General features: G+C 56.9%; 1 protein-coding gene across 1 annotated transcript; it reads right to left on the bottom strand.

The window, feature by feature from the left end:
* Positions 1 to 126: 126 nt before the first annotated feature.
* ANO9 (anoctamin 9) lies at positions 127 to 16472 on the bottom strand. Its single transcript, XM_034645216.1, has 23 exons — positions 16370 to 16472; positions 9740 to 9814; positions 9519 to 9644; positions 9170 to 9315; positions 7979 to 8025; positions 7796 to 7854; positions 7641 to 7714; positions 7335 to 7449; positions 7271 to 7302; positions 7093 to 7189; positions 6884 to 6944; positions 6671 to 6753; positions 6451 to 6555; positions 6202 to 6363; positions 6077 to 6113; positions 5749 to 5860; positions 3027 to 3176; positions 2717 to 2856; positions 2432 to 2584; positions 1535 to 1682; positions 824 to 925; positions 656 to 749; positions 127 to 548 (listed from the first exon to the last, which is right to left on the bottom strand). Exons 1-23 carry the CDS (start codon positions 16373 to 16375, stop codon positions 327 to 329), a joined length of 2346 nt encoding a protein of 781 aa, XP_034501107.1. The 5' UTR covers positions 16376 to 16472; the 3' UTR covers positions 127 to 326.
* Positions 16473 to 27946: the final 11474 nt, after the last annotated feature.

Genomic DNA, 27946 nt, shown 5'->3' with positions numbered 1-27946 from the left:
GGGTCCCACCAGTCGGAGGGAGGCTCAGGAAACGGGGCTGGTTTTCCTGTGCTGTGACTGCTGAGAGGCATCCCCACCCCGGTTCTGTGGGTGGCAGAGGTCAGTCAGAGTTCAAGTCAGGGCTGTACCAAGTCTGAGCCCTAAGAGACGGAACAGGACACCTCACACACGTGGGCCCTCCAAAACCCCATATATACTCAGACTTCCCGACATGCACACCGGCCTCCTGGGACCTGACAGGCGCCGTGGGAGGGAGGGGAGGTGGTGGGAGTGCTTCTGAGTCTCAGCTCCTGGGCACCGGTGCCTCTGGACCGGCTCTGGGTCTCCTACACCTCTGTGCTCTTGGGGCTGGAGCTAGAGGCAGGAATGGCGTTGGTGGGGATCGGGCCTGGGGCCTGGCCCCACCCCACCCCAGCCCGGCCCGGCCTCCCGTACCGCATCTTCTCCCGGAGTGTCTGGTACTTCTCCTCCAGAACCTTGTTCTTCACCGACTGAGGAACGTCCGGCACGAACCAGGCAGCGATAAGCTTGATGCACAAAGCCACGTGCTGGGGGGCAGGGCGCGAGGTCAAGACAGACCCAGCAGGGACCAGAGGGGAGGAGGGCCAGAGAGGGCTGCCCCCGCCTTGGGGCCCCTCCCCCAGTTCCGGCCCACCTCGAAGAGTATCAGGAAGACCAGGCGGATGGCCAGGAGGACCCAGAACTGCTCCGATAAGCTGTAGTCCTGAGCACTGCGGTAGTCCCGGTACCTGGGGTGGGGAGGTACCTGAGGTCAGGGGTCAGGAGCTCCGAGGGTGCTCATGGGGGATCAGGGGATCCAAACCTGCACTCGGTCACATTCTCTGAGCCTTCTGTCTGGACGGGGTCCTGGAAGTCCTTGGTGTAGAACACAGACAGACTGTGGTTGATGTAGCCTGTGAGGCAGCTGGGGGAAGGGAGAGAAGGCCCCGGGCAGGTGAGGGCTGCAGGGCGAGGCTCCGGGGTGCTTTCCTGGAGCTAATCCCTGCGTGCTGGGGGCTATTAGGGTGGGGCATAGCCCAAAACGCCTCCTTCATTTCTCTGCATGGGAGAGGGGCCATGGGGGGGGGGGCAGTGACTGAAGAGACTCGGGGTGCCACCATCTGCCTTCCCTGCAGGAATTTGGGGGAGCCTTCCGGGTGGAGACCCCTGGACACCCAGTCCGTAGGTACAGTGGTGCCTTGGAGGGCTGGAGGCGCTGGATAAGGGAACTGTTCTGCCCTCTCCTGTGGAGTAGCCCCAAGGGTCTGACTTTAGGAGGGAGTCCTTCTGGTGGTGGCGGCTCAGAGAACAGCTGGCTCTGGCGCCTTAATCCCCCACTGGGTTCCCAGCACGCCTGCGGTCTGCAGGTTGGTATGGGGGGGCATGGCCACTCCCACGCCCAAACTCATGACAACCACAGACAATACTGGCAGCATCAAGCCCTTTCCCTGGGCTCCCCTAGCGCGGGGCTGTGGTTGGGCTAGTTTTCCCAGGGGTCTCTGGACAGTTTGAGGCTCCCCCAGTGCCCCCTTACTCGACTGCAGGCTGGGCCCCCTGTCGGCATGGGCCATAGTGGTACTTGTACACCACTCGGGGGATGAACTCAGACGTGAAGGCGATGACCATTCCATTGGCAATGACGGCCAGCACGCCAATGGTCTCCAGCACCTGCAGCCAGGTCCCTGGGCCACAACAGTGGGATGAGGCACCTGGTTCGTCAAGCCTCGATCCACTGGCACTGCCTACCCCAACTTCAGCCACCATCCCCAAGGCTGGGAGCTTGGTCATGGGTCTGGTCACCTCTGCCCATGCTACTGCTCACAGCAGCCGTCGGCAGGCTTCACTGATGTCCAGGAGGGGCTCAGGTCTCCCCTCACCCCCACCTTCTGTCTGAACCCCTCAGCTACCCCCAAGCTTGCTCCACTCTGGGGTCAGAAACCCTTAACCTGGCCCAAGACTGGGGCCTCCCTCCTACTCATACTTACCTCTCCCTCTGCCCACATCCAGCACCCCATCCCCTGTTCTTCCCTGACCCCTGGCCATCTCAGCGAGGAGAGTCTGGGTGACAGAGGCCATGTCATAGTCCTGCTCTTAGTCCCTGCCCCCAGCTGCTGGACCCCTCCCTCCTTCAGCTCCCTGCTCTCAGAGCCCAGCACTTCTGCCTGGGCCCCCCAAGGGGGCCACAGTTCCTTCAGCTGGATCCTGCAAGATGCACACCAGCCCTGCCTCTTCCTGCCCGAGCACCACCCCCCAAGGCCAACTCCAGTCCTAGGCAGAGCCTGAGGAAGGGCTGGGGCTGTCTGTGGGGTGAGGGGGCTTGTCTTGGAGTGATTATTTCAAGGCAACTGTCATGATCTGGTCCCAGCATCCCTCACCGCCCCACCCCTGGCTGGAGTGCCTGTGCTCCTCGCCACCCAGTCGGGGCCCTGACCGATGTCCTTGGCCTTGCGGGGCACCAGGCGCCGCTGCAGCCTGACCATCTTGATGGCATCCAGGCGGATCTCCACAAGGTTGCTGAAGAGCGCGAGCAGTGGGGCGAGCGGGAAGGCGGCCACAAAGATGGTCGTGAAGCCGTACTGGATCACTGGGAGGAGGTGTGAAGTTGACTGTGGGGGGGCGCCACACACCAGCGTCCCCACACCCTCCCCCACCAGCCCCCCAGGACCTGCCCACAAAGTGGCTGCCATCAGGGCTGTGCCCCAACCGCCCCACGTACTCATCTCCATGAACTCGTCGAAAAGGCTGAAGGTGTTGACTGGGTTCAGCAGGTAGTTGCGTTGCAAGTCCCTGAGCTCGGGGTCCCCAGACGCACGGCTCAGCTTGGACCGCATCAGGCGACATTTGTGAGCAAGCCACCTGAGGGGTGATGAGGGCTAGTGCGGAACAGGGAGGGGTGCTGGGGGCGGAGGGGCCCTTCAGAACCGGGTCTGGGAGATGTGGAGGTGGGGGGGGGGGTCCTGTGGGTTCGAGGGCTCCCTGGGGTGAGGGGGCACCAGGAAGGCCCTGGGAAGGAGGACGGTCCTCACGGGCCCAAGTACTCCGCGCAGTTGCTCAGCGTCTGTTTCAGACCCATGATGATGGCCATCTGCAGGAACAGGTCCATCATGCAGCCGCTGAGATGGCACTGCAGGNACAGCCCCGCCAGGCGCACAGAGTTCCCGGGGTGACCGTTGATCCTAGGAAGGACAGTTAGGCTCGAGGAGGGCGCCAGGACCTTGCTTCTGACTGGGCGGGGGTGGAGCAGGACAGAAGTGGGAGTGGGGGAGTAGAAGGACGAGAGAAGGGAAGAAGAGAAAGCCTCACTGCGCTACGGGGGCACAGAGCCCGGGCACTGAATGCTCAGCCTACACCCAGACACACCCCTGCACAGATGAGAGCCCAGCCATCCAGAGGCTCAGACAGGTTCTAGACAAGGCCCGTTAGGAGTGGTCTCAGTTCCCCCCATTGAAACTATGCACATAGTTTAAAATTACCTGCTTTCCATTACATGATAAAAAATACAAATGATATGAACCTAAAAGTCAGGCTTGTGGTCAATGGTCAGGAAGACAGAGGCTCACTTCTAGGGGGTTGGACCCAAAGAGTCGGATTGCAGGGTTGGGCCAGTGGATCCTGAGACCCCGCACTGTCCCTTCCCCAGCTGAGCTCCGACCAACAGTGACAAGTGTCCTTCTGCCTCCAGGCAGAAGTCCTCACGGGAGAGATGTGACCCAGAGCAAAACCACTGGCACACGCCTTTCTCGATTATGAACAGGTGACATCGAGGGAAAGCCTCTAACACAAAGTCAGAGACCAATTAAAGAAAGAGCATAAAAGGGACCCTGCAGGAATATATGCAATACCAGAAGAGAAGAAAAAAAGGAGGCAAGATCCTCAGACTCCTGGCAGCACAAAAAAGAGGCTGTGAAAGAATCGTGCAAAGGCGTGAACTGAAATGAAGAGCCAGAGCAGAAGTAAAACATTCAATCAAAGGGTGGAAAACAGAGTTGAGCAAAACGCCCAGAATCTGAAACAAAAATGGGAGGGGAAAAAAGCAAAGAAAATTAGATGGTTAATTCAGAAAGTCCGTTTTCCACACAAAAAGAATTCCAGAGAGGGGAGCAGAGGGGACTGAGGACACGAGATGTGAAATCACTCAGAACTGTAGGACCCAAGGCTCCCGGCCCAGCAAGCACCTGGGAATTTCTTTCCATGTGATTGATCGGATTCCACACACCAGGCCTGCTGCAGGCGCTAACTCAGTAACGTTGAGCAATCACGCTCCCTCAGGGAGCTGCCACCCCACCGTGGAGACAGGGAGCAAACAAGTGCATTGTGCCAGAGGGGAAGCGGGGGGTCTGGGGGACCCAGGTTCTGGGCTGAACGACGGGCAGGGGGAGCTGCACGTGGAGGAGGGAGACCATGGACAAGCTGTGGGCACGGTAGGGTTGGGGCGCCCGTAGGGCATCTGAGGGGAGATGAGAGGCAGCTGGACCTGGGAGTCTGGACTCCCGGGAGAGGTCTGGGGCTGGAGACAGGAGTGGGGGCCTGACTGGTGTGTCTCAATGGTGCTTGAGATGGCACCTGAAGTCATGGGAACAGATAGAAGGGTGTTGTGACATTTAGAGCTCGGGAGGAGAGGAGAAGCCAGCATCCAGGAAGGGGCAAGCAGGACCAGGGAGGACCAGCCATTGGGCGTGGTGGGAGAACATTCCTTGAAAGGAATGGGACAGGATACTTGTGTGGGGGTGGAGATAATTCAGGACCAAGATAAGGTTGATGACACAGGGGAGCAAGCGGTGAATTGCTTGAGCAATTCCAATGAAAAGGACCCAGGCACCCGGCTGAGAGATTTCAGAGGATGAGCTTGGTGAGATTAGAGTCGGAAGAAGGCTACCTCCAGCAAGCACTACATCAGGCCCTCGGGGAGGGCATCTGACTTCCTCTGTACCCTTCCTCAGGGAGCCCCTGAAGAACCTGGGGTCTCCTACACAGCAGAGAGCGAAGGGCTCCCAGAGCGAGCAGGTGCGCACAGCCCCGAGGGGAGGGGCGGACACCGGGAGGGCTTCCCCAAGGACGGCCGGGTCTAGGGTCGGCTTCATGTCTTTGAACATACTTGGAGGACTTGGGGTTTTTTAAAATTCCGCTGGAGTTTGGGATAAATTGGCAATATGTATGTGTCTTATGCAATTTAAACAAATAAACAGAACAAATGGAGCAATTATTTTCTTCACAACAAAATTCAGTACATTGCTTGAACCAAAAAAAATGTTAATTTCACTAATAAGGAAGAGGGAAGTCCGTGTGTGTTCTATGAAACACTCACTGCAGCTTTATAAAGCTCAACCCTGGAAATTACCCAAACGTCCACCAACTGATAAATTCTAGCACAAACTAAGGCTCATGGTTTCATAAATGAGGTTTCATAAATGAGGCCTCACCATCCGTCATATATGGGAGATGCCCGCAGCACATTTCAGCACAATGAGAAGATAAAATGATTTACAGGACTCAACCACGTATAGGTGTATATGCGTGTGTACTTGAATGTGTGAAAAACTCTGGGAAGACCCACGCAATGGTCATGGGTCACCCCTGGGGTCGGGGAGTAGAGAGCCAGGGGTTCACCGTGGGCTTCTGCCACCCATTTTTATATCGGGTATCCGATTGTTCTGGGCATGAATTATTTTAAAAATGAAGACAAGCAGGTACCTCCATTTCAGAGGGGCCCAGATGGTGGACAAAGTGGTGGGAGTGGGCCGCCCTCACCTGCCCAGGATGAAGGCAATGTAGACCAGGGACGAGAAGTGAGCAAAGAACTGCAGAGTGAAGAACTTGATGGTGAACTTGCTCTCACGCTCTGAGAAGGTCCTGGGCTTCTCTAGAATGAGACGTGGGGCTGTGGCCGTCCCTCACCCATCCCTGACCTGTCCCTATCCTGACAACTCAGGGACACCTGTGACCCTCACCTGTCTGCCAGGTGGGAGAGGCAATAGAGCCAGCAGGAAGGGCTCCCTTCCGTGTCTGGGATCCAAGACCTCAGCCCTGAATCCTCCTGTCCCTTTTCCACGCCCCCCCCGGAGGTCCCTCCTCTCACCAAAGTCACAAAGCTTCAGAGCCACATACTTGTTGACCTGCAGGAGGAGAGACCAGAGGGCTTACTTTGGGCCTCAGTGGAGACCCTCCCCCTGCCCCACCCTCCCTCTATCCCCACCCAGCCACCTTGGTCATGATGAGGATGGCCACGTAGTGGACCAGGGCCCCGGTCACCACCACGGCTGTGGTCACCTGCTCTTCTTGGAAGAGCAAGGCGGAGTTGAGGTAGGCGGCAGCCAGGACACGGTAGACCACCAGCAGGTGGGCGATGCCGGTCATGAGGCAGATCTGTGGAGGGGCGGCCAGGACAGGGCTCCTCGGTACGGCGGTCCCCAGCCCGTGTCTCCGGCCCCACTACAGGTTCCCCAGGAGTACCATGAGCATAGACAGGATGAGGATGACGGTGCTTCTCAGGTAGGAGTGCTGGTATGGTCGGAGCTCGTACTCAGGGCAGTTAATGAGCTCAAGCGCCATTTCCTCCTGTGGAGGGCACCAGACGCAGCTCAGACGCCGGGACACCGCCTGGGACGGGCAGACGCAGGTGTGGAGCCGCACAAGGTGCAGGAGACAGCCCCTGGATCACCAGCCGCCTCACCTGGTCCTCGTCCCACCCGTACAGGTCCCAGTGCAGGACCACGCGGGCCCGCTGCCGCTTCCAGATCTCCAGGAACACCGTGGCTGCAGACGGGAGCGAAGAAGCGACATCGTGTGTTCCTGGGGGAGCGGGGGCTGGGCCTGGAGCCACGGGCGCAGGGGGCAGGGGTGGCCCCGGAGCTCAGGCTCCCCCCAAGTGCCCGCGGCGACTCACCCCACAGAGCCATGAAGATGGCAAAGAGCACGGTGCCCTCGTTGTCGAAGAGGTGCGTGAGCTGGGGAGAGAGGCGCACGGGGCTGGGGGCGGCCCTTCGCTGCCCGCCATGCCCCCAGCGGGGAAGAGTGAGCCCAGCTCTGCAGGGCAGACCCTCAGCTTCCCCTCCTCCAGGAAGACAGGCTGCAGGGAGCAAAGGTGCGGCAAACCTTGGCAAAGGTGCAGGTGTCCGAGAGCTGCTGGTACCTACGGCTGTGGTCGCCGCGCGGGCACAGGAGGATGTCGTGGGCCTCACAGATCTCCTTGCTGAGCGAGGGGCAAGGACCGGGCTGGGGGCGGCTCTCCCCGGACCGCCGCATCGGGCCCGCCCCCCTTCCCCCGGCCGACCTGATCTGGCTGGCATTGAACAGCGAGAAGCGCTCAGGAAGACGATGAGGCCCGCCCCCGGCGCCCCCGNAAAGCCGCTCAGGAAGATGATGAGACCCACCACCGCGGCGGGTACCAGCATGTAGGTGTACCAGCCGAGCCAGGCGAAGTACAGGGCCACCTTCTCGCCAAAGTAGTCCCTGCGGGCACAGTTGCCCCATCAGGGCCACCCCCACCCAGGTGCCCGGCCGGCCAGCGCGTGGGGTGTGCGGCACGCGGGGGCAAGGAGCGTACAGCACCGGTGTGTTCAGCCCAGGAACAGACACCGCTGTTTGCTGGGGTCACGGGTGTGTCTGCGGGGGCACCGGTGATTTGTTTGGGGCAGTTTCACCTGATATCATCAATCGGCTGGGGGTGGACCATGTTTCTCCACTGGGCCCATTTCTTCTTCAGGTCTTCCTCCCCCTGAGCACAAGGGACAGACAGTGAGGGGTTCCTGCCTCTAGTCCCGCCCTCAGGCCCTCTCCCAGCTGGCCCACCCCTCACCTTGTGCAGGGCGAATCTGGTCTCAAAGATCCCCCTCTTCACCAAATCCTCTAATGTGTCTGGTGGTCACAGGGAGTCGGGTCAGAGGGGAGTAGGGGTGCGGGGAGCCCTGCCCTGCTCTCCCCATGTCAACACCCCTTCTGGCGGGCCGCTGCATAGGCCACCTGCCCGTCCTGTCCTTACCGCCAGCTGCCGTCTTGCTGTTTAGGACAAAGTTGACAATTCGGATTCTGGAACACAAGAGCTGGTTCAGGATGACTCCGCCTGACCTGGGTGGACCCCACCCTCTGTCTGGCCAGGTCCCAGGCTCTTCTGTGTCCTGGTGGAGCCCCCAGCCTGCCTGCCTTGACCAGAGCCCAGAATCTAGGACTCATCTGGGAGCCCATCCCCCACCTCTTTAAGTCCTCCTGTGGCCTAGCTGCCCCATGGCTCCAGGATGGGGCTCCCCTGGGGGTAGGCCCCCCCAATGCTCAGTCCCGCACCATGGGCCTAGACTCCCCACCTCCTATCACACCTCCCACTTGGAGCCCCCACACATCCAGAGCACACCCTATGCTTTTTTGTGCACAAATCCTTATACCCTGTGAGCTATTTTGCCTATGGGGAGATGGAGGCTCAGAGAGGTTGAGTGACATGCCCAAGGCCACCGAGCTGGGAAGTGGCACAGCGAGACATCTGACTGCAGAGCCATGCCCCTCCAGAATATCTTCCTGTAGGACATGGCCCCTCTGAGGTCCCAAGGCGCTCCCCCAGCACGCTCCTCGCAGGCCCCGTCAAGGTGTCTCTGCTCAACTACCATCCCCTTGCGCCTCCTGGAGACCAGCCAGTTCTCCTGCATTCACAGGAGACCCCCTCTGTCGCTCACATCCATATTCCAGGAGCACCCTCTGGCTGAGCTCAGAGGGGCCTGGGCCAAGAAGAGGCAGGTGATAGAGGAGGGATGTGGGGGAGGGGGTGGAGCAGCATGGAAGGCTGGAGGATCAGCGGGGAGAAGGATGTGCTTGGAGAGAAGAGGCTTGAGTGCCTGGGAGGCTGGAGACAGATGTCCGCGGAGGGGCATTTTGTCTAGAGAGGGGAGGTCGGGACCTACATCCCAGGTCTTGGGGAGATGACCCCAAAGCTAGGAAGGATGGCTGGGAGGTCCTCCTGGCCTGTCCCAAATCCTGCCCACCCTTTAGGGAACATAGTCGCATGTAACCTTCAGAACACTCCAAGAAGCGAGAACTGTCTTTATCCCGTACCACAGACAGGGGCACTGAGGCACAAAGCTCTGCCCCGGGACCTTTGACCTAACAACATGCCTGCAAGCCTGACTGGACCAGAAACGTGCTGGGCAGCGGTCCTCCTGGCTCCAGTTCTTGGCCAACCTCTCACCTGGTGGTGGCTGGGACGGGGGTGGGCCTGGCAGGCTGCACTCTGGCGGCAGGACCCTCAGGCTCCATGAGGAGTGTGCGGTACAGATCAAAGATCCTGCTGTCCGCTCGGATCCCAAAGAACACCTTCTCGTGGTCCTCTATCATCTGGCGGGGGAGGGCGCTTGGGGACCTCCACTCCACTGTGGAAGCTCCTCCCTTTGTCCACAGCCACTGGCCTGTCCCTTCTGCTTCAGGCACAAGGCCACTGCCATGCCTCCAGACCCCTCCCCAGGACACACTTGTCCCCCATGACCCAAGCAGCCCTGGCCCCCATGCTCCACACCAAGCCAGGCCCTCAGCCAGCCCACCTTGTAATGGAAGCCTTTTCTCTTGAGCTCCTCCAGGAACTGCTGCTGCTGCTGGGCCTGCCTGGTGTTTCTCTGGGTGCGGTGGTCAGCCACAAGGACATAATCCCACTGCTCCGAGGCCTCGGTCTGGAGGAAGGAGGTGTGGGGCTGGGGCTGGGGCTGGCACAGGGCACAGGCCAAGGGTGGGACCTAGTCTGGCAGGGGCCCGGGTGGAGACTCACCTCACCAGTGTTGATCTCCATCAGAGGGAAGCTGTCCCCCTCAGTCCCTGCCAGGATCTGGAAGCTCTCCTCACCCTGGGGGTTAGAGGGTAGACGGAAGGATAGAGCTCATTCCTGCAGAACACCTCCTGGGCCAGGTGCTCCGGCACCAAGAGGGCAGAAGCACGAGTGAGCAAACCAGGCAGTTCCAGGTGGGGCTCAGTGCTAGGACCACACTGAGCAGGGCGATGGGTGGGGAGGCACTGGGTGACTCCAGCAAAGGTCTGCTTAGAAATATAAGCAAAGGGGCGCCTGGGTGGCACAGCGGTTAAGCGTCTGCCTTCGGCTCAGGGCGTGATCCCGGCGTTATGGGATCGCCCCACATCAGGCTCCTCTGCTATGAGCCTGCTTCTTCCTCTCCCACTCCCCCTGCTTGTGTTCCCTCTCTCGCTGGCTGTCTCTATCTCTGTCAAATAAATAAATAAAATCTTTAAAAAAAAAAAAAAGAAATATAAGCAAAGAGGGGCGTCTGAGTGGCACAGCGGTTAAGCGTCTGCCTTCGGCTCAGGGCGTGATCCCGGCATTATGGGATCGAGCCCCGCATCAGGCTCTTCCACCGTGAACCTGCTTCTTCCTCTCCCACTCCGCCTGCTTGTGTTCCCTCTCTCGCTGGCTGTCTCTCTGTCAAATAAATAAATAAATAAAATCTTTTTCTAAAAAAAAAGAAATATAAGCAAAGAGCTTCTGAAATCCTTCAGAAAAGACAAGCAGCAAATAGGGGTTTCACAGAAGAGGAGCACAGAAGAGCAGGAACTGCCGGTCAGGTGGCCAGAGGCACCACCTTCTGCGCTTTGGTCACAGGCATTTAATGGCCTGACAGCATCGAAGTCGACAGATCCCCTGTCACACATAAACTTGGGAAACAAAATTAAACATCCTAGACCATCCAGCCCGGCCCAGCCCGCCCCGAACACAAGTAAGAGTGTGCTCTCAGTAGCTTATTTCATAGAAAAATCGTGCAAATAATCCAAGTTCCCAGCAGCACGTGGATGGATGAAGACCCTGGCCGCGCCCGCATGGTGGAGGACCACAAGGCGGGAAGGGGGATGGGCTGCTGCCACACATGGGCCACTGGGGACCAACGTGACATGGTAAGTCCAGTGAGAGTCCTGCAGGAGCAAGTGCTGCAGGCACATCTGGGACAGACAGACGGACGGACGCTGAAATAGGGGCAGAGTCGTAAGGAGGAGCGAGCTGTGTACACAGCCCTCAAGCCTCTGCTGACCGTCTGTCAGTATCGGGGTCGCGGCAGCATTAATGGGTATTACGCGTTCTCTCTTCCTCCCTCCAGACCCTCCCTGCCGGACTTCATGACTAATGAAGAACGTGTGGGAAGGGGAAAGAGAACCCAGCAGATGGCCCCCACTCCAGGTGATGAAGGCCTAGGTCCCAGGGATAGCATTTAGCTGTTAGGGTCCCCCCCAACCCCGCTGATAGGGTGGGATGGGGTAGTATGTGGCCCCTTCCCTAAAACATATAGTTCTGTCTCAGTCTGAGAAAACATCAGACTCAGGAGTCAGATGGCCAAGGACAAGGAGGGACAGAGGGACCGTCACAGACGGGAAGGGGCCAAGGAGACGTGCCGTTAAATGCCATGCGGGACCCTGCACAGACCCGGGCGCAGGAAAAGGACACAAGTGGAAAAGCTGGTGACGTCTGAGTCCAGGCGGCTGTGTGGGCTCTTTGTTTGGACCTGAGCCCCAGGGGATGGGCAAGCGGGGCAGAGGGTGTAGGGACGCCTTCCACCACCTTCTTTGTCTTCAAGCATCTTTACAGATGTGCTGAAACTGCACAAGTGGGGAAAGGGTGCTCAGGCTTCACCCAGTCTTGACGGGTAGATAGACAGCAGGCTGCGAGGCTGACCCAGGGTGCCCCGGGCCCTGTCACGGGGCAGCCGGGCAGCTGAGGGGGTGGGGGTGCAGGAGGTGGGGGACAAGGGCAGACAGTCAGAGCAGGTCACAGCGGGCAGCTCCAGGCTGAAGTGGATCCCTAGCCTAGAGACCGGGTTGCCAACACTGTGTGCTCTCAGGCAAGACTGCCCACCTCTTTCTGCCTGGCTGCAGGAAGCATCCTGAAGCCCCAGTGCAGTGCTGGGCATGCTGTGGGGGTCAGGGAGAGGGTCCCCAGCGTGCTCTCCAGCTGGCAGCTCTCCTGGGAGGCACAGGGATCCTGCAATGTCCCAGGGATAAGGGTGCGGGTGACACCCTGGGGGGCGGGTCCGTCAGAGGAACCCACCTCACGCCTACTGGGCTGGCAATTTTCGGCACTGACCACCCCCCAGCACTGGGCTCTTGCCATGGCCTTCTGCCAACCCACCACCCCCTACCGCCCCAGGGTGACCCCAGCCCTTCTCCAGGCTTAGGAGCTCAGGGCAGCCCATGGCTGTGTCTCGAGACAACCTGCCTACCGCCAGGCCTTCACCTCTGTTGGTCCCCCCGGCTACCTCCCCCCCGCTGCCCCACATTCCGCCAATCTCAAGACCTGCCCCCTTCAGAAAGCCTCACTGGACCACTCCAGCCAGTCTGCCCTGGAGCGCTGCCAGGTAAAATGCAGGCTGCCCTGTCACATTTGAATTTGAGATAAACAGCAGATACTTTTCAGTATAAGTATGTCCCAATTATTGCATGGGACACACTCATACTAAAAAGGAAATTTTTAATGTAAAATTCAATTTAACTGGGTATGTTTTTTATTTGCTTCAAAACCTGCAACCCTAGTCCAACTTCCCAGTCGCACCCACGGACACCAGGAGCTCCTGCCCCAGGATGGGACCTGGGTCTGCCCCACTCTCCCTCTGTCCCAATCACAGAAGCCGGAGAAGGGCATCACATGCAACCACAGAACGCCAGGCTCTGAGGCAGGGGGTGTAGGGTCTCACGAAGGCTGGGCTACTGCAGACAGCAGCTCTGTGCCCCAAAGCCTCTGGCACTCAGGTGTGGCTTATCATATCTAGAACTGCTGCCCCATCTTGGGCGGGAGGAGAACCCTGCTGTTGACAGGTTTGCGGGACAGGGAGAGCCCAAGGGTCCTCTGTCTCAACTGCATGGGAAGAGCGGCATTCGGGCCGCCAGCATCTGGTTCTGTGACTGCCCACCGCAGGGCTCAGTAAGTGTTGTGCTGGAGGAACTGGTGAGTGCAATTGATCCCTGTGTCGGCAGGAAGGGCCTCACGTGTCCGTCTTTGGACCCTGGAGGAGGCTCTCCCTGTCTACCTGCCCCCCGACCCGAACTGAGCTCCTCTGGCAGACACTGCAAGGAGAGACCCAACATGAGTGTGGGCCTGGCTGAAGAACAGGCAGGACAACCAGGAGTGAGAGAGGAGACCCCAGGGTGGGAAGGAATGGCACAGGGAAGCCAGACTGGGCAGAACACTGGGATCCACGCAGGAGGGAGCCTGGGAAGAAGGGACTCTCCCAGAGGGACCCTCAAAGGTCTGGCAGTAAGGGGGAGACAGGCCCTTACTGGGTCACAGAAATGAGGCTGCTGGACCTGGTGAGCTCCTGATTCAGACAACCCCTTTCCCCACCAGAGACACTGCACAGCTTTGGGGCAGTTTCCCAGAGCCTCTTGGGAAGGGCTGACTGGACCTCCTCTAAGGGCTGGCATGTGATCCGGACAGCGGAGAGTGACGCCACCCAAGGTATCTGATGGGCACTAATCACAGATCCCAGCCACTGGACAGAGAGACCAGGGCCACGTTACATGTACACCTGGTCAATGCCAGGTCAGCCCTCGGCAATGGGCATCCACAGGAGCAGCCAGGTCAGAGTCCCCCCGACCTAGCTCCAGTCCAGCCATCCCTCTCCCCACAGCCAGACTGGGACCAGGTTGTGAGATTCTGCTTCCCATATACTCTGGGCTCACCACCCCTGAGGTCACTTGCTGCATGCAAGACCCCCTGTGGGCCATGGCCACAGCCACAGCCTCCAGGATCAGGCTGTCCATCAGTCCATCTGTCCTCCAGGGTGAGAGGCCTTCACAGATGGCTCATATGAAGTCATCCCCACCTCCAGACAAGCAGACTGCTCCGTGTTCCCCGAAGCAAGGATCTGGGGCCCCGTGTCTCCATCCCTCAGGCTCCACCTCCAGGAAGCGGTGTGTCCCCATCAGGCTCCCAGGCCCCCAGGGCAGGGAACAGGGGCTGTCCCGACATACTTAGCCTTGGAGATCCCAGCCCTCCCTGCCCTGCGCAGACCCCAGGCAAGCTCCTGCACAGATGAGGGGTGCAGGCTGGGAGATCCCTGTTGTTCTCCCTTTAGTCCTTCCAGTGTCCACGCTCTGCAGGCCACTCACCTAGTGGGCCAAAGCCCAGGGCTTAACACAGGCCAGAGTCCCAGGGGGCTCACCCACTAGTTCCAAATGAGGGGACTTATGGAGACACTGCAGGTCCCAGGAGATGCTCGCTGCCCTACAGCACAGAACACGAAGGGTCAGAGCGGGGGGAGTCCTGCCCCTGTCCATCCCTTCCCAGTTTGGCCCCCAGGTCCCCAGTGGGGCTGAGGACACTGCCGGGCAGACGTGACTGTCACCCAGGTCCTGACTATGTGGGCTACATGGAACACACACGTGTGACATCACCCCAGCAGCAAAAGGAACGCATTCAGACCTCCCATCACTACCCATGGCACATCTCACCTGAGGTCTCATCACACCCTCTGGTTGGGCCTCAAGAGCACCCGGCACTTTCATCATCCAAGGGGACCCTCGTGCCCCCACCAAAGTGTACGAACACAGCGAGCCCGCCCTTGCTCACTCAGCCCAGACCCTGAGCCGGCCGCCCGCACCTGGCTCTGCGTCTTCAACTTCTGAAGCCAGCCGTCTGCCCCTCCCTCCTGTCTGCCCCTCCTTGCCTCCATCCTCCCTCCATCCCTCCACCCCTTTAGCTGTCCGTCTGTCTTCTGTCAGTTCATGGTTTCATGTGTCCATCTGTTCATCCGTCCCCAGACCCTCACTGAGGATGCAGCCCGATCTGTGTGCAGCCCTCATGGGCAGTGCGTGGTGTAAGTAGACACAGGGGACTGGGGAGGCAGGCGCCCGCTCGACAGGGGAGGTAGCCTGGAGCCTGAGGTTGGCAGGAGGCCATAAAGTAGGGGCAGCACTCCTGGGAGAGGAAAATATGTATGGACAGGCCCTGAGGGACAGCATGCAATCAGTGTCCAGGGACTTGGTACTCAGGACCTCCCAGAGACTCAGGACTCAGCACCTCCAAGGACTTGGTAGTTAGTACTCTCAGGGACTCAGGACTCAGCACCTCCAACGACTTGGTAGTTAGTACTCCCAGGGACTCAGGACTCAGAATTTGCACTTGGCAGAAGCATAAAGAGCTAGAAGGGAGCTGCCAGGAGATGAGGCTGGAGGTTGGCAGAAGCCGGACCATGGAGGGTCCTCAGGCAGCTGGGGCACTTAGTCAGCTAGGGGCCACGGGGAGCCATGAAAGGGACTGGAGCAGGGAAGGGCATCTTCAGATCCAGCTAGGGGCTGGGGCCACCAAGTCCTCCCTGCTGTCTGCACCTACATCTGCATATGTCTCTTTCTTTTTTTTTCTTTTTTAAGATTTTATTTATTTATTTGAGAGAAAGAAAGAGCGAGCAAGAGACCACAAGCAAGGGGAGCGGCAGAGAGAGAGGGCGAAGCGGGCTCCCCGCCGAGCAGGGAGCCTGAGATCATGACCTGAGCTGAAGGCAGATGCCTAACCCCAGGCGCCCTTGCATATGTCCCTTTCAAAGCATTGATTTCCTTGCCTCACCCAAACCAGGTACTTCCCCTCCAGGCAGCCCTAAGTCTCTCATTTGCCCCAGCTCAGGACTGGCATGGAAGGAAGGGGCTGACAGGGCTAAGGCTGAGGTGTGCCCATATGCTAGCCTGAGCAGCCAGGTACCAGAGCTGGCTCTGGAAGGGCTGAGGAGGCCCTGGGCAAAGGTGGAGCGAGAGGCTACATGCTTGGCCCACACCTGGGAGGGCCCCGGGGAGGCTGAGTGGGAGGCTGGTTTCACTCTCCACCTTGGCACCGGTCTCCTCCCTGGGCCACCCAGGCACTGGCCCCAGTCTGGATGACCTCTTCCCTGGCAGAGGGGAAAAAGGATGTTTTCCTGCCCACCTCCCTGGGGCTCCATGGCCTCCTGGTCTGCCCCCCAGAATCAGAATCCAACAGCCCCCAGCCAGCCCCCAACTTGGGCCTAGGGTAGGACTCCCAGGGAGCAGAGGGCTCAGCTGGCTACCCTGGGCCTCCCCAACCCCAGGTCAGCCATCCTGGAGCCAGAGCCCCCTTTCCCTTTGCAGGGCAGAGCAGCAGGTTCTGGGGATGGACATGCTCTCCTCATCTAGGTCTCACACGGCCTCTAAGGACCTGGCCCCGGGGTCTGCAGTATCCCTGACTGGACAGGAGGAAAGCTGCCGTCTGTCTTCCTCCACCCCCAGCCGGCCCAGGGGCCCTGTCTGGGCTCTGGTGACCCTTACCTCAGCCTGGAGGACTGCAGGCAACCCCGCAGGTACTTTCTAGGTGAGCTGGCAGGGCTCCACAGGTACGGATCCTCCTCGGGGAGGGGGGGCGGGTCCTGGCTACAGGTGTGGACCCCCGCACAGCTGGACTTACCTGCATCCTGGCCCCGGAGTCTGGCTAGGGGCTGGCATTCGTGGTGCTGGCAAGACCAGAGGACAGCAGCAAGGCCCACGGGCGAGTCCTACCTGACTTCCGCCTGGGACTCACCCCTCCCTCTTTCCTCTCTCCCGCCTCCCTCCTCTTCCTCCTCCTCCAGCTCCATGTGATCCTTCTGCAGCCACGCCCCAGGCTGGAAGGAACACCCCTCCCTGTTCCCAGGGGCCTCTGACACCTTCCTGGGGACCCAGTCAGGTGGGGACCCCTCCCACACCTGAGGTCATTGCCCTCACCTGCGGGAGGGGATCCCCTGTAAGATGGAAGGAGATTGGCATCTCCCTCCTAGGGGGAAGCACCATGGGTCGGGCACATGAGCACTCCCCAATATCCCCTGCTCCCTGCTCCCCTTCACTCTTCCAGACCCCAGGACACACTCTCCCCAGGGCCCCTCCAGAGCATCCAGCCCTTGACTCCCACCCCCCGAGTCCAGTGTTGATTCCCTTAGAGGAGAAACTGGGGCAGGGAGGATTGAGGATGAGATAGAGCCCAAGAAGAAATCCCCACCCTGAGCCCCTGCTTTGTGGACCCCACCTGGGGGAGGAGAGAGCTGGCCCTGGGCTGCGTGGACCCTGTGCTGCATGGACCCTGTGCTCTAGCCAGCAGCTGGGGAAGGCCCTGGGCCACCAGAGCACAGAATGCCCCCAACAGTGATGTGGGATACCCAGGCTCTGGAAACTGCTGTAAAGCTGAGGACCCAGGGCACATGGAAACATGGAACAGTCTGAGGGGGCACCCCTGATGTCATGGGGGCAGGGAGTGCCCCCCAGTGTCAGGGTACAGCATCATGCAGCCCATGCAAGCCTGTGGTTCAGACCCAGCATTGATATACATTTGCTCTGTGATAATGTGGCCCCACCCCACCCACATTTCTGCCTGGCGGAACCCACAGCAGTCTGTGACAACAGCAGGGAACAGGACTGAACTACAAGGTGGCAAAGACAAGAGAGGGATCAGCGCAGAACCCGTGTGACTCTGATGGAGCAAATCTGGATGAATACATTAAGATTGGTGTCATGGAAAACCCCAATGCTAGTGAATTCATATATATATATATATATATATATATATATATACATATATAGCAACATATATATTGCTTTTTCCCATAAATGAAGTCTGTGGTGGGCCAGTCCAGCACTAGCATTAACTTGACTTGTTGCTCTGCCACCTTAAACACTTGGTCCCACCACATGCTTCAAAATGGCTGCTCAAGCTCCAGGCATCACACCCACATTCAAGCCAGCAAGAAGAGGAAGAAGGAGGGGCGCTCTAGGCAGCACACGGTCACATGACCACAACTTCCTGCACAGAAGCCTGGGAAGTATGATCACTTTTCCTAAGGAATAAGGTAGAAGGACACTAGGGTCACCCAGCTATCTGCACAGGCCAAAGGGCCTCAGATGCCCTATTCGAGTTCAGGAAAACAGTCAGCCAGGGCTTTTGAGCATGAGTAATGCGAACTCAAGGTCTAGGTTGCCAGCCAGATCCTGGCCTCTGTGTCTCCTCCTGGTCTCCAACTCCACCTGTTCAGTATGTCTGTGTCCGTATTTGCATTGTGTTAAAACAGCCCACTAATGGGTTTCCCCTGACACAGGCACCGCTGCAGGTGTCAACAAAGCTGTGGGGTCTCCATGCCTCTACTTGGCATTCCTGTTTGTCCTGCCGCAGAAACACTGCTTGTCGCTTCCACCTTCCAAGGGCCCGAAGGAAGTCAAGTTATATCCAGATCCTTGCTGCTCCAGAGCCAGCACCGGGGGCCCTTGGGGCAAAGACAGCGTCTGCCGCCTGCGTAGGAGAGCACTGGCCTGGCCCCAAAGGAGAAGGTGCCCTACGCTCAGTGCAGATCCCATCTGGTCCCATCTGCAGAGAAAACAGGGACAGCCCTTTGGGAAAGCAATTCGGCAAAAGAACCAGAAGCCTAAAAATTGTTTATGCTTTGGTCCATTAATTTAACTTTTTATAAACTATCTTGAGGGAAAAAATAATGGAAATGTGTATAAATATATCCTTTGAGGCAAAAATGATAAACCACTTAGACGCTTAACAACAGGGAAATGTCAGCAAACACGATATACCCATACGCCGACGGAGCACTCATAAAATATGCTTTCCAAGAGCGATGAGAATATAGGAAAACGCTTATGTTATACTGTGAAGTGAAGAGACACAGATCGCAAACATGCACACATTTTGTTGTCTCAACTAAGATCAAATGCATTAAAATGCTGAGGAGTGGATTTAATATTTATGCTCGTATCTGCTTAATGATGGGAGCTGTGGATGGTGAGATGATGCTTTTCTTCCTTCCGTTTGCTTTCTTCAAATTGTCTACAACACACATCACTTTTATGAACTTAATTATTAAACTTACTTTATGATGATACATGTGGACTTAATTTCCCCAGACTCAGGCTTCTTCTTGGCCTTGGTCTTGAATGCACCCTCTGAAAAAACCGCATGGCAGGGGATCAGCCCCTTGCAGGCAGTGTGGCCACCCCAGCTGCTGGCAGGGCTGACCCTGCCCTGTCTTGGGGAGACAACATGGCCTGCATGGGCCTCCTACTCTTGCCCTGTGGACCCTGGACCCAGCTCCCTTTTCCTTCCTCCTCCGAGCTCCAGAGCACCCTGCCCACCTGTCATCTTCCTTCTGAGGGCCAAAGTGCAGCAGGAGGCAGCCCCCCATTCCTGCTGTCTCCAAGGTGGCCTCAGACTTCTAACTGGGGGGCTGGTGGCCACCCTGTGAGGGAGGTCAGGATGACAAAGCCACCAGGAGTACCCCAGGTGAAATCCCGCAAGCAGGAACGATGACTGCTTGTCCTCACCTTGGGAACCTGTCCTCCCAGCCCCAGCGGCCTGGGCGTGATGTAGTTTTGAGATGTTGTTAGTGGGCTCAGGAGCCGATGGACAGGCCCGTGGGCAGGAGGGGTGCCGCTGCCGCCGTTCCCTGCTGCCCAGGGAGCAAGTGGTTATATACCTTGGGGCTGGGGCCCCTGGTGCCCTGGTGTCTCAGGCAATCACTTCTGTGGATGAGAAGGTCAAAGTCTCTGCAGATAAGGGACATCCCCGAAGGACTTTCATATGTTAAAGGAGACTCGAGGAATGTTACATTCTGCCCATCTCAAATATCTGTCAGTGGGCGGCAGGTTTAATTTTATCTACATTCCCTCTGCCTCTGTTTCCCATATCAAGTGTGGCCCAAAGACACTCAAAGTCTCCTGAGGATACTTCTCGGAGGCTCACAGCCAGGTCAGCTTCCCATGTTCTCTCTGGGCTGTCCCAGATACCCCCAGCCCCCTCTGGCCTCTCTGACTGACAGCCCCTGTCTGGGGAGCGGACCTCCTTGTGCTCAGGGCCCTACAGGGAAGCCTTTTTACCAGGCTGGGCCTCCGCTCCTGGGGTCTGCCAGATGTTGGTCCTTGCCTGTCACACCAGGGCTTCAGGGTGGGGACCCCAGCCCCTGATGTCCTCACCCCACAGACAATTCTGTCTCCCAAATGCTGGCCCCCAACACCTCTGGGTCTTAAATTCCCACCGGTTCCTGTTTTCTGTCTTAAGGAGCAGAGAGCCGTTCTCACGTGAGCTGACAGCACAGCGGCCCCCAGTCCCTCCACCAGCCCTGGGAAAACTGTAGGTGGCAGGGATCTCCGGAGCCCGCTCACCTTGACAGACCCAGCGGCAGAAACAACAGTGGTTCCTTTAGGAACCCGGAGCTTTCTCTCCCTTCCCTGGAAGGACGTTTTGAGAAAGCATGTCTGTCAATATTTTCAGTGTTTGTCACCGTGAGTGTGAGTCCCGCAGGCTGGGGAAGTCTTGGGGTCTAAGGCTAGGACAACCCAGATCTGTGGTTCTCGGGTGTGCTCACAGACCTGCTATTCCTGAGGAAAGCCAGAACTGGCTGCCTTTACAGCCCCTGGTGCCCTGGTGCCTCAGGCACTCACGTCTGTGGATGAGAAGGTCAGAGTCTCTGCAGCCTTCCCCAGGCAGGGCAAGTCCCAGACACGAGGGGATGGACCATGTCCCCAAGTCCTGCGGCATACCCTGCGGTGCCACACCTGTCTGAAGGGAGTGGCTGAGCAAGGCTGCAGCCAGAGGGAGGGGTGGTGGTCAAGACAGGGACCTGGTGGAGGTGAGACCGTGTTATCAGGTCCTAGGTACAAAGCCACAGGTGGAACACTCCTTGCAGAATATGGGGGGGGGGGCGGTCAGGGAGAAAAGCTCTAGGTTACGGTGGGGTAGAAGGAGCCGAGAGTCGGGGGGGGGGGGTCACCAACCATTCTGTGTCTCAGTGTCTTAGTCTCTCAGCCAGAGGTTAAAAATAGAACCCGAGGGAGTGAAGGTCACAATCGTCAGCATTTGTAAAGCGTTGGGAACTCTCACTGGCATGTGGCCAGAGCTTGGTGGCAATCGTTAACTAACATGTGGTCTGCGCACAGGGCAGAGGGCACCCCACGGGGATCCGGCCCAGCCCCTGCCCAGTTCTACTCTGGCTCCACCCATAATGAGCCCTATCCCAGCTCCACTCCCCAACTCCCGGGGCAGGCTCATGGGATCTGGCCCCGCCCCTGGCCAGCCCTGTCCTGTCCAGCTTCTATGCCCTGAAGAGGCGGTGGCCCTCTCCATGCAGGAAGGGGGTGGTTCCCGGCACAGCCTGGAAGAAACACCCATACCCAGGGAGCAACAGGGGCAGGACGGCGCTGGGAATTTGAGTGCCACCAGCTGGGGTGGAGAAGAGAAGTCCTGAAGGATGGCCCTGGGCCCCCAGGGCAGGATCGAGGAACCAGCCTACGGGGTGCTTGCTGGAAAGAAGGGGTGGGCAGGAGCTGGCCTGCTCTAGGCACTTGGGTCCAGCATCACTTCCCTGGACAAAGCAAGTCCCAATGTGTCAGCCATGAAGGCCAGTGCAGTGGGGACCACAGTCCTAGTTCACCCTCAGTGCAGCCAGGCGATACTGACCTCATCACACCTCCCTGTGGCCTTCAGGACGGAGACCAAGGTGCAGCCCTGGCCGTCCTCTCCGGCTTCACTTATCCGCACTTGCACAGGCACTCGAGGGTGGCCACAGGGAAGGTAGCAGCCCAGTCCCACGTGGGTGGGGTCAGGGCCAGACAGAGGGCAGCAGCCAGGCCCTGGAAGGCTGGTTAACCTTAAAAATAAAACTGTCATCTATCTTACCAGCAACATGAGTTTATTTGGGACCAGCAGAGAATTACAATCTGGGACAAACGAGGTACAGCAAAACTATAGGCAAGTCCCCAGAACACAGGAGAGCAAAACTCTTAGAGGGGCAGGGGGCGTTCAGGGGCTGTTGTGAAGAAGTGCACCGGGGCGCCGCGACTGGCTGGGCACTGCCTGGCTGGGAGGAAATCTCGTCTCCTCCTGCCGGGGCTGTGACGTAGTGTCCACCTGTGCGGGGGCCTCCTGTTGGCTCTGCAGGTGACAGCGAGGCCCGGCACGTGCGCTCTGCCTCGGCCTCCTGACTCCATCCCGCACGAGGTCTCCTTTACTCGGTTCCACGAGCCGCAGAGCATGCCTCCCGGGGCCAGCATTTCCTGGCGCATCGGTCGGTGCCTGGCTTCTTGGGAGGTTCGACTTGGCCATCAGGGAGCGACTCGTGCTTGGTGGGTGGGCTGGCGGGGGAGCCAGGTGAATCTATCTCTACACAGACATATACAGTGAAACGGAATCAAGGAACCCTCACGAACACGCAGCGGAGCCCAGCAGGGGGAGCTCTCCCGCCCACCACTCCCTCCTCTTGGCCCTCAGCATTCCCAGCGGGAAGAAGCCTGGGCTTCCCTGAGCCCTTGGGAGGAAGGGGTTCGTCCCATCCGGCCAACCCGGCCACTAAGGGCAGAGCCCAGCCAATGAGAGCAGAGCCCAGCCAGTGAGAAGCCCAGCAAATGAGAGCATAGCTCAGCCAGTGAGTGCACAGCTCAGCCAATGAGAGCACAACCCAGCCAATGAGAGCACAGCACAGCCAATGACAGCACAGCCCAGGCAATGACAGCCAGTCACAGCTCAGCCAATGAGAGCAGATTCCAGCCAATGAGAGCACAACCCAGCCAATGAGAGCCAGTCACAGCTCAGTCAATGAGAGCAGATCCCAGCCAATGAGACATGGTCAGAGCCCAGCAAATGAAAGCACAGCTCAGCCAATAAGAGCCAGTCACAGCCCAACCAATGAGAAGCCACACTTCCAGCTCCTAGTTCACTCCAGAGGACTTCCAGTTTACAACAGCCTCTCTCACCCGCCTTCTTTTCATGGAAGAGCGCTTCACTCCTCTGTCCTAGGGAGCTGTCTATTGGTTTTGTCAAAGCTTGCTTGTCCCAAACTGCACATTTTCTACTATTCCTGAATGAGCCCATTTTGCTGGTAAAATAACTGGCAATTTAATTTGAAGGTGTCAGAAGTGGGATGCAGGGAGCTACCCCCAGAGACTCTGAGGCTAGTGAGCAAACAGGTGCCAGTACCCACAGACCCAGTCGGGCTGCAGCTTTCTCGCCGACCCTGGGGTTTGAGGGTAAGTTTTCTCCTGGACTGGAGCTTCACTCTCCGTGTTTTGAGCTTGCCGGGCTTTATTCAAGACCTTATCAAGGCTTTGTCCTTTCTCAGAGTACTCGTTTGGCCTTTGGTCTGACTCCTTTCTAGAGCCAGGCTGTTCCTATTGCAACTGTGCTGTTGAGAAATTTTCCTCTTCCCTTTAGGGAAAAGCCTCTGGAAAAGGGGATCCCAGTGATCAAAATGCTTTGGGGACACCCCTGTGCCCACACTCCCACACTTCTGGGACCCCAGCCTGTTCTATGTTTCAAAACTGTGATCCCTCCTCATGTGCATTCTTAACTAAATGGACTGACTCAACCGAAAGCAGTTTACAACTTCAGTGGCCATTATGGGGAACTTTCCATCTCCCCAGATCTACTGTTCTCACAACTGAATTGGACAGCCATGGCTCTAAAATTGTCAAAACTGAATTGGATGTTTATTTTAACTGGTACCTTGAGGCTTCCAAACATTTTTAGGATTCAGAGTTTGTTCGCCTCTTTGGTTCATTTGTTAATTTAGAAATAGTACTTTGCAAAGAGGCAAAAACTGAAAGAAGTCATTGCAGCTTCTGAATCTTGCCCTCACCACTTCCTTTGTCCCCAGACAGGTGGGGCCGCCTTGCACTCAGATTTGGACCAAATAATAATCCAACCCTATGGCAAATTCTAAAATTCCCACTACTTACCACTGTACAGGCATTTGACCTACTGGCAAAATGATAGCATTCGTGAATCAACATTGGTGGAGAAATATTAATAAGGCCACAAAAAGTGCCTACCTTGCTTGTCCTGCCTGTCTGAAGTACAATCCACAGAATTCCCATTCACAAAAATGGAGTTCGTAGTTTCCCCATCCCATGGAGATAAATACGTTTTGTCACGGTTTGCATGTTTTCTCTCTGGACCCAAGTTTTGTCTTGCAGACAGGGCACTGCTTCTCTTGTGGCTACAATTCTGCTAGAAAAGATTATCCCTCCCTGGGAATCCTTCTCAAACTCACGGTGGCCGGGGAATCCATTTCACTGGTCAGGTTCTTTGATAGGCCTGTGCTGTTCAGATGGTTGTTTTGTTTTGTTTTGTTTTGTTTAAAGATTTTATTTATTTATTTGAGAGAGAGAGCACAAGCAGGCGGAGAGGCAGGCAGAGGGAGAGGGAGAAGCAGGCTCTCCGCTAAGCAGGGAGCCCGATGTGGGGCTTGATCCCAGGACCCCAGGATCATGACCTGAGCCAAAGCAGGCGCTTAAGGACTGAGCCACCCAGGTGCCCTGTTCAGATAGTTTTACAGCACTCAATCTTCAGAGCTTCTCGAATGTGCAAACAGCACTATTAAGACTCAGTTGGCACAATTTGTAGAGACCCTCCAAACGCCTTGGTCGAAAGAACTGCCCTTGGTCCAACTGAACTTCAGATCCACTGCCTTGGGAACTCATACATTCTCCCCCTTTGAGTTGGTCAGAGGACATCCCAATGCACTTGGCCCCTGCCTCCTCTGACCCACAGTTGATAAAAGGAGGTGTAGGTCAATGCTGTAAGGCCTAATTTCTTCTATTAAAAATAACCATGGCTTGGTAGAGCAATCTTTTCACGGTGTGCTCCCAGGAGACGATGACATTAAATATCATATCTTGCAACCCGGAGATTTCGTTTACAGGAAAAGACACCTTCAGAAAGACTCTTTTCAGCCTCGCCGGAAAGGCCCTTATCAGGAACTTTGAACCAAGCCTGTGACGCCAAACTCCAAGGACAAAACTTTTGGATTCACGTGACACATCTGAAGAAAAGCACCAAACCCTGATTGGCCCTGCACGCCATCTGGTGACCTGAAGTCAATATTTCCCGGGGAACATCTGGGGGGCTCAGTCGGTGAAGCCTTTGGCTGAGGTCATGATCTCAGGGTCCTGGGATCGGGGTCCTGGCATCGGGACCCATGTTGGGCTCCCTGCTCAGTGGGGAGTCTGCTTGTCCCTCTTCCTGTGCCCCTCCCCCTCCCCCTGCTGGTGTGCTCTTTCAAATAAGTAAAATCTTAAAACAAAAATAAAAAAGATTTCCTGGAATGGCAGCGGATGACCTCTGACCAGACACTTTCCCAAGGTGTCCAGACCGGCCTGTGTATCCTTTCTCACTGCTGCTTCTTCTCTCTCATGGAAGGACAACGTCCTTGTCTGCATTTCCCAAAACCCTGAGAAAAAGAAAACCTTTTTTGGTTATGGCGTTTTAGACACAGCTTCATCATGATCCTGTAACAAATTGATTTTTTCAGTTGTTTTTTCTGAACGGTTAGAAGTTTCAGAATTCATAAGTCTTTCTTTCATCTGAACTAGCATCTGGCTCTGGATTCCTATCCAAACTCATGGCCTCTGAGTTTGCAATCTCACAGGATGACTTATTGGATAACATGTTTCCAAACAGTTCTTTTGAGATAACAACACTGTTTTAATACATATTTGAAGTTTTGCTATTTTTCCAAAAATTTCCTTAGCTATTTCTTCATGTTCATACCTGGACTGCATCTCCCCAAATGCACCTGATTAATTCTGTCCATGTTCTCTTGCTGTATTCACTATCCTGCTTTTACGGCTGCTGCAAGTGGGGACTTCCAGGAGGCATGTGTGACTCCAGGTTTGCCTTTGTGGGGAGAACCCTTCTCCCATAAGTCAGAATAAGTGTCAATAAATATAAGTTGGCTACTTTCAGACCTAGGGTCCTAAGTTAGCACCATCACACAATTTGGAATTGTAGTGCTACCTCTGTTTTGTGTGATTAAGTTTTGAACTTTGTTGCCTGTCAAACTTTTGTAAAAATGATGTGCTCAATGCATGATGTCCAATGCTTATGATCCTGGTAAATATGGACTAGAGGTGGGAAGTGCCTGGGAGGTCTCCCTCCTGACCTTCCTTGTTACTCGAATGTGTCCTTAAGTGCTTTCCGACTGCTGTGCTCTTTCCCTCCAACGTGGAGCATGACAACCAGAAAAGGTCCTTCCTGGCACTGAGGGACAAAAGCACTAAATATGGAAAACCTGACTCTTGATCAGGGTGCTTTCAGAGAACGAGCCTGACCAAAAGATGGAAATGTGAAAACTAATGAAAGGAAACCTCGGTGTAGAATGGAGTCAGGAGGCCAGCACCCAGCCCTGGTCGCCAACCGCAGAGCCAACAGGTGGATTTACAACCCCAGCAGGAGGAAGCAAGATTTTCTCTTCCTGGGCAACAGCCCAGCCGACGAGAAGCTACTATACTTCCAACTCTCAATCTACTCCAATGGACTTTTTTTTTTTTTTTTAAGATTTTATTTATTTATTTGACAGAGACAGACAGCCAGTGAGAGGGAACACAAGCAGGGGGAGTGGAAGAGGGAGAAGCAGGCTCCCAGTGGAGGAGCCTGATGTGAGACTCGATTCCGGAACGCCGGGATCACACCCTGAGCCGAAGGCAGACGCTTATCGACTGCGCCCCCCAGGCGCCCCCCAATGGACTTTTTGTTTATAACAGCCCCTCCCCCAACTCGTCCCCTTCCTGTATAAAAAAGCTGTTCTCCACTCTGTTCCCAGAACTTGCGTTTGGTTTTCTTGTGGCTGGTTTGGCTGAGGTTGCAATTTTATTCCAGAATAAACCCATTTTGCTTGCAAAATAACTGACAGTTTTAGTTTTAGGATTGACAATATATGCACAACAATGTATATTAGTAACAGCTTTTCTGAGGTGTAATGCACATAGTGTACAGTTCACCCATTTAGAGCGTACAGTTAGATTTTAGTATATTTACAGATGTATACAGCCGTCACCACAGTCAATTTCAGAATGGTTTCATGGTCTGGAAAAGAAGCCCGGTACCCTTTAGCAATCACCCTCCTCGCCTGCCCCATTGTTTCCCAACCTGTGGTGACCATTGATCTTTCTGTCTCTACGGATTTGCCCATTCTGGACATTTCATGTAAACGGATCATATATAATTTTTTGTGACTGACTTCGTCCACGGAGCATCACCCATGCTATAGCAGGTGTCAGAACTTCATTCCTCTTTCAGGGCCAGAGAACCTTCCGTTGTATGAACAGACCACATTTTGGGTATCCATTGGGGGGGGCGGTAGGTCGCTAACCCCTTTGGCCACTACGAGGGATGTTGCTAGAACAACTGGGTACTGCTCCGGGAGGGCACATTCTCACTTCCCTTGGGCGTGTAACTAGAAGTGGAAGTGCTGGGTCACATGGCGACCCCACGCTTAAACCTCTGAGGAGCTGCCACTGGTTTTCAAAGTGGCTCAGGGCTACACTTTTTTTTTGGGCGGGGGGAGGGCTGATTATATTAACAATTGGAGTCAACCCAAATCCGGGCGTCCACACCATTCTGCTGGTGAAGACCCCGGAAGAGACCTGCCCGCCTGACGGCGGACCCTGCAGTCTAGAGTCCCGAGCCGCGGGCGGGGTGGAGAGCGGGGAAGCGCGCCAGAGCCACACGGGCGCGACCACGCGGGGGTCTGGGTCCGGGCTCGCGGCGGGAGGACACTCCAGGGCAGCGCGGGCAGGACTAGGAAGGGGCGAAAGTGTGGAGGGGCTGGGGTCCGGCCGCCTGGGGAGGAGGGTCCGAAGCAGCCCCTACCCGAGGCCTCGGGGAGAGGCCACTCCCCCCGCCCTCCCGCTCCGGCTTCCTAGCAACTAGGCGGCATTCTTCCCAGCAACCACTGCTTCTGACCCGCGGCATCGGAGACTACGAGGCCCAGAGTGCCCCGCGGCCCAGGAGCGCGGACTACAAGTCCCACAATGCACAGCACACCCTTTCCTAGCCGCCCCCAGCCCCTGCTCTCCCGAGACCCCGCCGAGGCAGCGCCGCGACCCCTTCCCGGCGCTCCCCGCGCCGTGCGCAGCGCGCCCTCGTGGTGACCCGCGGTGCGTGGGGTCAAGGCGCGGGGCGGAGCGGCTGGGCGGGCGCCATGCGGAGGGGCGAGCGCAGAGGCGCCGGGGGGCCGCGGCCGGG

Source organism: Ailuropoda melanoleuca, chromosome 16, assembly GCF_002007445.2.
Source record: "Ailuropoda melanoleuca isolate Jingjing chromosome 16, ASM200744v2, whole genome shotgun sequence".
NCBI classification, from domain to species: Eukaryota; Metazoa; Chordata; class Mammalia; order Carnivora; family Ursidae; genus Ailuropoda; species Ailuropoda melanoleuca.
Note: the sequence above shows the minus strand (reverse complement) of the source record. Positions and strands in the feature narration are given on the sequence as shown.